We start from the raw sequence: 11,215 nt of genomic DNA on the forward strand, positions 1-11,215 counted from the left end.
AAAACGTGGGCAAATATTTTGCAATATTTAATTTTAGGTCCCAGGAGTAATATTTGGAACACAGTTACAGGCTTGGCTTCCTTGTACCACACTTGGAAAAGAGTTACAAATCTCTAGATGGGATTAAAAATAACCTGTAATCTCAGGGTTGATTGGCCAAAACCACTGCCCATAACTTTCTTTGGAGGTAGACATAAATACTATACTTATAAATTTGTGCAGAGATCAAGATTTTTTTTAATTAAAAAACTCACCAAGCAACAAACATTAAGTTGGAGGAGAGGTACTAAAGGTTAGAGAATTCACCCAGGATGTGGGTTTGATAGCCTTCTCTATTTAAGAATATAGAAACCCACAAATTCAGTTTAAATACTCTCACCTCCAAAATGCAAAATTTGAACTGCAGTTGCAGGCAGATCTTGATGCTTGTGCTTGCCATATAAGTAGAGATGCCTGACTGAAAACAGAGAGGAAATAAAGACCAGGGAAGTGGAGCTCTGAAATACATCTCAAGCCCATAAGAAAAACTGGGGCAGAGACACAACACACCTCAGATGTCCTGTGTGAAAAGAAAGGAAAGAGGACTCATTGAGAGGTATCCGCCTGGGGAATGTGTACTCCATGTGTTTGACTCTAATGCTCTACATCCCCAGTGCATCCTGGCTCTTCTCACATCTGAGCCTTGAAAGAGTGCAGCTTTGGCCTTCCACCCCACTGGAGATGGCCTGGACCCATCAGCTTCTTTCATGATGTGCCCAGGGGCCAGCAGTGTGTGGTTAGCCCCAAAGCAACAGCACACCTGGCATAAAAAATAGGGTTCCTTGTACAGCAGAGCTCTGGCTGGGATTTTTAAAATGCCAATGTAAGCTGCAGCTAGCAAAACAAAAACACAGCTTGGGCTACTGTGAGTAGGATGGTGGGGTAGAAACGACATTTCTGAGGTTGCAGGACAGCCCTAGGGTTCACAACAAGAATCATCACTAAAACTGAGCTTGTTTATATTTAGTGTAACTGCCCTTCCCTGTCATGCTACAGTAGAGGATCTGAAGTTGGGGGGTTCAGAATGAATCTTAAATGGCCACAAGCTGCACCAAAGAAAGTCCATGTTGGATATAATGAAGAATTTTTTCACCCTTTTTTTGAAAAGGTGGTTAAGCATTGGAATGGGCTGCAGAGGGAAGTGGTGGATTCACCATCCCTGGTGGTGACTAAGAAACTACCGTTTGTAGCACTTAGTGCTAGGGTTTAGTTGGCATGGTGGTATTTGGTCAAAGGTTGGACTTGATGGTCTTGGAGGTCCAACCTTATTGACCTTATTGATTCTATGATTTTATGATACTAGATGCTCTAGAAGATACTCGTGGAGTAAGATGAAACACTGATGAAATGAGAACCACAGCTGAAAATAAATAATTACAACTTGGGAAAAGTACTGATCCCACTGCTCCTTGCCCAAGTTGAGTTAATCTATCAAGTGCTATTGGTACTTTTTCTTTCAGCAACTGAGGGAAATTATACTAATTTCTTCCTTCATTCTGTATTTCCTGGGTTTATAGCTATATATGTATACAATATGTGTGTGTACATGTGTGTGTGTACATGTGTGTGTGTGTGTGTGTGTGTGTGTGTATGTGTGTATGTATATACACACAGTCTGTCCTGTTTTCTTTTCCTAGCAATCTAGCCTTAATAGTTTATTTGCATTAGTCTGTACTCTTAAGAACTCCTTTTAAATATTGGAATTAAGTTTCATTTATTTATGAAATTTAATTCAAGATTAGATTATCTTGTCCTATACAAAGTCATTATCAAATGAATGCTATCATTACCAGAATACAAATTAACATTTTTATGAAAACTGTCTAGCAAACAAGATTAAAAATAGAACTAAAACATGCCAAAATTCTATTTAATCACTGAAATGCATTCCTACATTTCTGAGTAGATACACAGTAATACCTTCACTAACACAAGATAGTTTTATTATTTTTAAGATAAACTTTTACAGTACATGCTTACATCTTAACCTGTAAATCTATATTCATTCTGTTAGGTAGCATTCTATAATAAAATAGTTTTCTCTGTACAATTCCTGTCAGAAACATCACAATAACATCGACCCAAATAATTCCAGTTTTCCTCAGGTGAAAGGGGAACATAGTAACTGCAGGAACTAAACTGAATTCCTGAAAAACTTCACAAAAACGGATCCCTATTTTTGAATGGAACCCTGGACCAGAAGTGCCATTTAGGCCACACAGAAGTCAGGTCCCTTCTCCAGCCTGTCCCATTGCTGCCACATCTTCCCAATAACCCTGAGGACTGAAGAAGGGCTGTTTGCCCACCTGCCTCTTTTCTTCTTCTTAATCACAAATGTGAGGGAAGCTTTGGTAGTGTGGCACAGCAGAGGACCTGCCCTACTACTAGGGTACTAGCAAAAGCACATGGAGAACAACAGCCAGGAAGGAAAATAGGGCACGATCGCTTGCAGCAGCTGGTGAAAGTCTTGTGAGCTGCCTCGAACCTGTTTGCTTTCCCTGGGCCACAGTCGGGAGTGCAGGGTGGGGCTGGGTGCCTTATCCCTGCCTGCCACTGCTGCTGTCAACACGTGTGAGTGTGAGGCAGATCACCTTCCCACTGCCCTCCCCCCACGCAGGGGTGGGATGTGCTTCAGCTCACAGTCAGGGCCAGCACGAAGGCAGGGTTTGTCCCTACATGCCCAAAGCACTTTCTTTGTGGAGTGGCTACAAGCTGTGTGAATGGCTCTGGCTATCCAAGCTTCCAGCTCTGTGACATTGATCTCCTGGGATAAGCTCAGCCAGGATCAAAGGCTTCTCAAAGAGCTAGGACAAGGGGGTAATTTTAATGCTGTTTAACTATAACATCTCTTAGACTCTATCAAATATAAAGGAAAAACTAATGTTTTCCTGGAAAAGTCAAGTAAGTTATGACAGTCTTTAAAATCTCTGCTTTATGAAGTTGCAACAAACATGTATTTTCCAACTAATGCTTCATCTTGTGCATTTTTACCAGCAGAAAAACTAATGATCTTGGGAAGATAGTGATGTGTTGAGACTAATTCCTCCCATCTGTATGCTTTGGTTAAAGCTAAAAATAGATATAAGTAAAAGGAAGGATGAAATTGATTAAGCATCTTTTCTTGGCCTTCCAGGGGAAGTATGTATGTGTGGGAGATGGGAACCAGGTTTCCATTCCACTTGGTAAATTTTCACTTGAGATCGTATGAAGAAAAGAACTGTGCTAAAAGGTTTGGAGGACTCTTCCTGGTCTAGGGATCATAGCTCCTTAATCACCCTTGTCAATGATGCAGTCAGCATGATGTAACATGGATGTACAGGAATCACTCTTAAGTAGTTTTGTTCTCTTGAATGAAAATTGGATGCATCTACAGATGATGTTGTTCTCTTGAATGAAAATAATGAAAATTGGATGCATCTACAGATGATGCCCTCTAATTCTTAGTCCTTAGCCAAAATGAGTGGAAAGGCACCTCTTATTTACACGTAAAAACTTCCTGATTTGCAATCCACTAACAGGATGTATTACAAGGGAAGAAGTTTTCCAGACAAACTGGATTTCCATCTGGAGCCAGCTCGAGCCAGTAGGCAAAGCAAGCTGCAGGGTGTGGTCTCGTGCCTACTTTTCCTGTGCCAGGGAAATGGGAATTGATTATTCCAATTTGAACGGCTAATCTGTGCTTCCCACTTGCAAAGCTTTTCATTCCTGGTGTCACAGAGACAGCAAAGGTATAGCTGGCTGGGTGGTGGGTTTCTCCCCCAGCAGGTCCCACAGGAAAACAAAGCAATTCTCCTCCCTCTCACCCTGCCTTTTCCATTTCTTGCTTCGGATGCCGGCTCACCCTTGGGTCCCCACCCCAGCACTGGGGGTGTGGATGCTAAAACAGCTGTTGGGCCATGATAATAGATTAGCTGAAGACAAGGGTCCTGTACTACAAGAGAGGGAGAGCTGACTCACAAAATGAACTTGAATTTTGTAATGTTTTAAAACACATTGTTTCAGCTCAATGAATTGGTTATTTTGTTCTGTATTTGACTAACTGCCTAGGAAGAAGGATGCATCAGAAACGAGAAGTACTTTAGAAGTCTGTAAAACCTGCAGATATAATTAAAGGTAAGCCCACAGAGTTATGAAAACACTGTTATTATTTTTGTAATATGTGCATAACATTGGCACCTAATTTTCAGTATTATAGTGCTCAACCGCTTTGTTTATGCTCAGGAAGCAAGGCGAAATTTCCCTTCCTCAGTCTGTGTCTGGCATTCTATGCTCAGTATGCTGTGCCCTGCTGCTCTGAAGGCATGTTTGGCACAGAAGGAGGTTTGGGTTCTCTGGGTGGAAATGAGGGCCAGTGGGTATGTCTTCATGCTCTAATGATGAGTCAGAACAGAGGTCTGAAGCTAATAATCTGTGCTCCATTTTGGTATTTAAATGATGTGTCCAGTCATCTTGTTGCTTGTGGTTGGGCCCCCTTGACACTGTGTAAGAACAGGAAACTCTTGTGAGCTTCAGGTGCAGTTAAAATACAAGAAAAAAAATATAGCCTAGTGATTACACCAGAGGAGCAGAGATGACTGTAGCTGTCCAAATGTTACCCTAAGCAAAATCCACTTGGTGTCAAGGCTGCTAGTTCAGAGCCCTGTCAGAAGAACATTTGGCAATTGGGAGGATCAGTATTTGATATGGCAAGAGGTAGAAGGGTGTTGATGAACCTAAGACATGAAATTATGTAAGTCAAAGTACTGTTGCAGATCTTCTAGTTTATCCTTTGCACTACAGCTTCTCTTTTTGAAAATACAGAGTTCTAGTTCATGCAAGTTGGCGAAACTTCATGCAAAAAAATCAAAACTTCTGGATATGTTCTTAGGGTTCTTATAATGTATTTCCCTAGGAGAGAAAATAAACCAAAGCGTTCTTCCCACTCTTCCTTGTTCTGATATGGCTGAATTATGTCATCCTAAGTGTGCAAAAAAAACCCGCTCCCTATTATTCAGAGTTCTTGTGCTTGCTTCCATTGCCTCGAATATTTCTTTAACTTTTCTCCCCCTTTTAGAAATTAGAATGTTTACTCATTACTGCTTAATATATTTAATGAGTGACAATTAATTTGATGCCCAACTCTGAGGTTTCTGTACTGACTATCATATTCAATCTTCAATTCTAAGAGCCATGGCCTGCCTCTATCATGGAGAGTTCCTGGAACTTAATTCTCCACCAGAAACAAAAATATACGTCTATTGAGACACGCAGGCTCTTTTTTTAAAGATAAGCATTGATGCCACTCTGTTGTGAATGAAGTGAATGTGAATGTGAATATAAAAACCAGCTGGCATTACTTCTGGCTTTGCTCTCCACAGCTATTCACATTCATTTATGTACATGAGGTGATGCCATTAATGACAGTCGCTGGTGACTGTGACTCTGAGGTATGGCCATGAAGTTTCTTCAGACCTTAGCCAATTATGAGGGGATGAATGATTCAGGGACCAAAGCCATCCTGCAAGAGAAACAAATCTCCTCCACCATTATAGCATAGATTTACTTAGCAAAGCATTTCCAGGAGAGACATTTCTTTCTTGGGACAAGTTCATGATGATCTGTGCTGCACGCCACTCATTGACATCTCCTCTCTTGCATTTCTTTTAAACATCTTGTTCTTGTACAATTATTATCTTGCTAACAAAGTCTACAGGAGCAATGACCATGTGTGCAACTGAATGGCAAGCCAGCATTTTGGAACAGTAGTATAGTAATTAGTCATTCAAAAATGGCATTAGTGACAGAATTTACCATAATACAATTGTGAATTTTCTGTAGGTGCTAAACTAATGTGCACTAACTCAGTATGTTATGCCAGTTGCTATCTAGTCCATAAAAAACCCAGATTATGTGTCCTTCCTTGAAGAACTTTACAGGTGCACATACAAACAGGGAAAAACAAATGGAAATAATACCACAATTCTGAGGAATAGAGCAGATTGGCCTTTTCAGCATACTTAGAGGCTGGCTGTTGTCAGATGGGTTTATGGGAATAATACTAGGGCAAGGCCTTTTTGTACCAGTTTTTGTGTTAAATGGGAAATTTGAAGGATAAGTAACTCAGAAGAGTTCTTCCCACACATGGGATTACAAGTTTAAAACATGTAGTTTTAAACATTAAAATTAGACAATGGATGCAGTTGCATAATGTGGGTCAAATGTTTCCATATCAGAAGAGAGGGTTGAGACAGGCTGTGAAAGATTGAGGGAATTCAGACAACAGTATCAGTACAAGGAGAAGCTGCAGAGACTGAACAGGTTAGTGGTCAAAAGCAATAGAACAGAAGATCAGCTCTGACTTAGCACATGAATGGCTGTGGCAGGGAAAGGCTGTGCTTGTGAAGCAATTGTGAGGCAAAACGATGCATGGATGGGAAAGTCCCTCTGTAAAAAGAGTCTGCAGCTCCTAAGCCTGTTTCTCTGAGGCTCTGGGGACAGATTAGCCAAGAGGGAGGCTTGGCTCACTGGGGCAGAGTTTTTACTGCAGTAAACCCTCCTATGTGTTATGGTAAAACATGAAATACAAACAAATTCCTACAGCAATACATCTAGCAGCATGTCTAGGGACTGTAGCATTTCAGACTCATTGATTTTATTAATTAAAGTCTCTTGACAAAATGGGATGCAGAACCCAATGCATCGGGTGCCTAGATTTGGTATGCAGTGGTGATGTGGGAAAGTTAATTTCAGGATGGGATCTGCTCCTGCAAATGCATGAAACATCCAGATCATCATATTTTACCAAGGTGTAGCTCACAAGGGACATGCTAAGGATATAAAGCACCATTCCAAGGCCCTGCTCTGGCACTGGGACAGACAGCTCCAATGGCTCCCGAGCTGCAAGGCTGTCCCTCAGCAAAGGTGTAGGTAGTTAACTGCGACTGTTTTTTCAGAGAACTCAGAGGTTCACACATCCCTGACTGCCCCTCTTAAGATGCAGAATGACAGCCAGACTGGGGATTAGAGAGGGGATAGTTAGATGTGGGGTTTGAACTAGAGGGCCATTAAATGCCTTCCAACTTAAACAACTCTATGCTTCTCTGACAGCAAGGCCATTAAGCAGAAGATCTGAGATAAAGATATTGACTTCTTCCCTGCAGAACAGACCAGCTGCAGCAGAGGGCAGCCAAAGTAGGCTGCTGATCTGGGGACTCTTTCCAAAGAAGTCATGCCTGTAAGTCTTGAGCAAAGGAATCAAATTTGGGTGGTCCCCCGTACTGGGAGTGAAGGATGTCACACACCTTGTTTTAAAAGAGTGCAAGATTTAGCAGGGACCTTTTTTTGTGGAGATGGTTTGAAAGTGTCTACCACATCTAGTTGTTTCCTTTTCATGGCAGAATACCTTTGTTTTAATTAATACAGGTTAAGTATTTGCTACCCTGATAGATCCAACAGCACTGTTTGTCAAAACTGCTGCTGGGACATTGAGGATACTTATTCACAGAAAAACAAAGCATTACTGTGTTAGAGGAGTTTATCTGAAATGTCTGCAGTGTACACAGAGCACAGACAGCTGTTAGCATATCATTAGCAAGAGGAATACCTAGGAAAAACATTTTGTAATGGACTGATATCAAGTAAAACTATCTAAAGCATTAAGTATTTTTAAAGTTTCCACTCAGAACAAAGGTCAGAGAGAAAGTAATTTCTTGAACTATTTTAGCATAGTAAAAAACTTTAGTGCCATTATTAAATTGTGAGATGTGTGGTGGTGGAATTGTTTTATTCTTAAAAAAAAAAAAAACTTTAGAAAATAATAAAATAATTGTATTTATCAGATCAAATCCCAAACTGATTGCACTTAAACATTTTTCTGTTTCATGATCAGGTTGGGTTTTTCTGAGAAAAAGCACACTGAGAAACACATTGATGTCAAAATCATTCAAGCTCATGCTTATCAAATGCATGTTGAGTTCTTTGTGAAGATTTGATGCTTTATACAAACACTGATTATAATTATTGAGGACAAACAGAGTCCCCAGAAGGGTAAGAGCTGGAGAGCTGGTATAATGTAGACCAGCTGCTGTAAGTGTTCAGGATGCCAAGAGCATAACAGGGTTTCCTTCAGTCCCAGCTGGTCTGCATGAAGGGAAGGGCTGGCTTGGAGGCTGTGACTTAGAGGCCTTCCCTCCTCAGTAAGCACAGGAATTGGCTTTTCAGCCCTGCAGCCTCCCTGGAGACAGCCCCAGGTGGCAGTGGGATGGGACACTGGGGATCACAGAGATTAGCCACGTGAGTGGCAGCAGGCTGCAGACATCTGAGTATTTAGCTGACTAGTATTAGACTCAAGAAGTCATTTTCATTTCTTGCAGAAATGTTCCTATCTTTATCAGGAGCTGGGAACTTTTATGTTCTTAACCATGTCTATAAATACTGAAAACAGTGAGGATTTTCTCCTTTGAGACATCTCTATTTTTAAGAACACAGTTGGTAGTCACAGACATCTCATCCACACAAGTGCTGTGCCAGCAGTAGCACCAGTACAGGTGCTATTCCTGCAGCCCAGCTCGCCTGGAGTCACTGCCACAGGCAGGGCTGGCCTCCTCCCTGCCAGCACATCGAGGGGTCAGCAGCACCAATGTGCACTGCCCACAGGGCCCAGAGCCAGGCTTGGCTGAAGGTTTGAGCTGTGGATGGCACCTGCCACTGTTTCCTGCACTGGAGCATTCTCTAACCAGGCTCTTAAAGAATGGCTAAAAAGGCAAAATAGGGGATTTTCTTGTGTTTTAAAATGTCATTGACATGCAGAGATCCCTCTAATTTTTAGGGGCTGCTAAATATGCAGAATTTATGCTCATGTTGAGGTTATCAACACGCAGTGCTGGCAATGCCTACCTGCACCAGAACTGTATTTACCAACAGCACCTCCCTGCTGTACCAGTGATCCCATCTTTAACTCTCTCATGGGAAGGGCATAATTGGCTCTTTGCCTAAAATCACCACACAGTAACTATTAGCACAGCAGTTAACTAATAAATTAGTAACTGCCGAGATGCATTTTCATTTGGTGTAACACACACATGCAAACGTACATGGGTGGCGTGGGGTGTTACCAGGGACCACTGGGGACCCCTCAAACAGGCCTCGCCTTCCCTTTGTCTCCCAGGCCCCCAGGTGGGTGCCACTTCCCACTGCCACGCTTCCTGAAAAGCCTAAAATCACAGGATCACAGAATTGCTAGGGTTGGGAGGGACCTCTGGAGATCATTTAGTCCAGCCCCTGCCAAGGCAGGTTCACAAGAATTTGTCCAGGTGGGTTTTGAATGGAGATGAAGATTCCATGGCATCCCTGGGGAGCCTTTTCCAGTGCTCTGCCATGTCAATTTAAAGTTCTTCCCCATGTTCAGGTGGAACTTCTTGTATTTTAGTTCATTGCCACTGCTCTTGTCACTGGGCACCCCTTAAAAGTCTGGCACCAGCCAGGTGCTCCAGGCTGGAGGAAACTGAGAGGAGACCTCATTTCAGTCTTCAGCATCCTCATGGGGGAAGTGGAGGGGCAAGCAGCAATCTCTCCTCTCTGGTGACCAGTGACAGGAACCAAGGGAGTGGCTTGAAGATGAGTCAGGGGATGTTTAGCTTACGTATCAGGGAAAGGTTTCACCCAGAGAGAGGTTGGCTGGACACTGCAACAGGCTCCCCAGGACAGTGGTCACAGCACCAAGCCTAAGAGAGTTCAAGAAGCACCTGGACAACATTTTAAGGCACATGGTGTGACTCGGGATGTCTGTCCCGTGCGGGGCCAAGAGGTGGACTTCTTGATCCTGATGGGTGCCTTCAAACTCAGCAAATTCTATGATTCTGTGATCCTCTTGGCACCTGCCTTTGACATACTTATATGTATTAATGAGATCCGCTCTCGGTTTTCTCTTGACTGAACAGGCCCAGCTTCCACAAAGCCCTCTCATACGGGACATGCTCCTGACCGCACATCATCGTTGTGGCCTCCACTGGACCCCCTCCAATAGTTCCCTGTCGTTCTGGCACTAGGAGCCCAGAGCTGGCGGCAGTAAATGCAGGAGAGCACAAGTACACCAGGCCAGCGCTACTGACGCTGCCGGCGAGCAGGACAGGGACGGGGACAGGGACGGGGATGGGGACGGGGACGGGGACGGGGATGGGGACGGGGACGGGGATGGGGACGGGGACACTCCTCCGCCGTGCCCGCTGAGGGGCGGCGGGCGGCGCATGCGCGGCGGAAGGGGCCGGGGGCCGCCGCCTCCTCCCTCCGCCTCCCCGCGGGCCGGGCCGGGGCGCGCAGGCGCGGCGGGGCCGGGGCGGGCAGGGGCGGCGGGGCCGAGCGGCGGCGGCGGCCGGGGGGAGCGGCCGGGGAGGTTCAGCCGCGCTCTCGCTGTCCCTGTCCCTCCGCGCGATGTTGTTGTGAGCCCCGAGCGGGCGGGAGGGGAGGCAGGAAGGAGCGGCGCCCAGCGGGAGCGGCAGGAGGAGGAGGAAGGGGCCGGTGGGCGGGCAGGCGTGTCCCAGCGGCCGCTCCGGCTCCGTCGCCGCCAGCCAGCCCGTGAGTAGCCCCGGGGGGCCGGCGCCGCGCTGGGAAGGCCGCGGGCGGGCGGAGCGGGCGGGCGGGCCCCCTTCCTCCAGCCCCCTTTTGTCTGCGGGTTCGGCTGCGCGCCGAGGGAGGGGAGAGGGAGGGGAGGAGGAGGAGGAGGAGGAGGAGGAGGAGGAGGAGGGAGGGGGCCATGTTGTGGCAGGTCACCGGGCGGCGCGCGGCCTGCGCGGCGGCCTCGCCGCCTTTGTGTCCGCCCGGGAGCGGCGCCGAGGTGGGGACGCAGCGAGCGCCGTGAGGGGCGGCGGCGCCGGGGGAGCGAGGAGGGAGGGAGGGAGGGGCGGCATTGTGCGGTCGGGGAGCCGAGCCCGGCCCGGCGGGGCGTGCGGGGCCGCGCTGCTGCCCGGGGCAGCGCCGGGGCCCGGGGCAGGCGGGGGCGGACGCAGCCCCGGGGCTGCAATGGACTCGGGCTCGGGGGGAGCGGAGACAGGGGCGGCGCTCGGACCCCACGGGCCACTGCGTGGCTGGGATCACACGGGCTTTGTTCGAACGTGCGAAAAACTTGTGTTGTTTTTTTAGTGCTCTTAAAGATAATAACCGCTTCCTGAGAGTGCAGCGAGAAGGCCAAATGCCTTTGGTA

At 46.0% G+C, this 11,215-nt stretch overlaps 1 protein-coding gene across 15 annotated transcripts in view; it reads left to right on the plus strand.

The window, feature by feature from the left end:
• The first annotated feature begins 3,938 nt into the window (after positions 1-3,938).
• PUM2 (pumilio RNA binding family member 2) overlaps positions 3,939-11,215 on the plus strand; it is a 73,993-nt gene continuing 66,716 nt past the window's right edge. For 3 of the 15 annotated variants that reach the window (XM_021525344.3, XM_085574499.1, XM_085574500.1), the window contains exon 1: positions 10,450-10,590. Coding sequence is in view for 11 of the 15 variants with exons in the window: in XM_021525340.4 (XP_021381015.2) it covers positions 10,769-10,849 (81 nt within the window). In the remaining 4 variants the exon portion in view is untranslated. Of the gene's footprint in view, positions 4,153-7,125; positions 7,253-10,449; positions 10,591-10,741; positions 10,850-11,154; positions 11,213-11,215 lie in introns of those variants that run through there. The other 12 variants (XM_021525340.4, XM_021525342.4, XM_085574498.1 and 9 more) reach the window with 8 other exon arrangements.

Source organism: Lonchura striata, chromosome 3, assembly GCF_050655825.1.
Source record: "Lonchura striata isolate lonStrDom1 chromosome 3, ASM5065582v1, whole genome shotgun sequence".
Taxonomy (NCBI): Eukaryota; Metazoa; Chordata; class Aves; order Passeriformes; family Estrildidae; genus Lonchura; species Lonchura striata.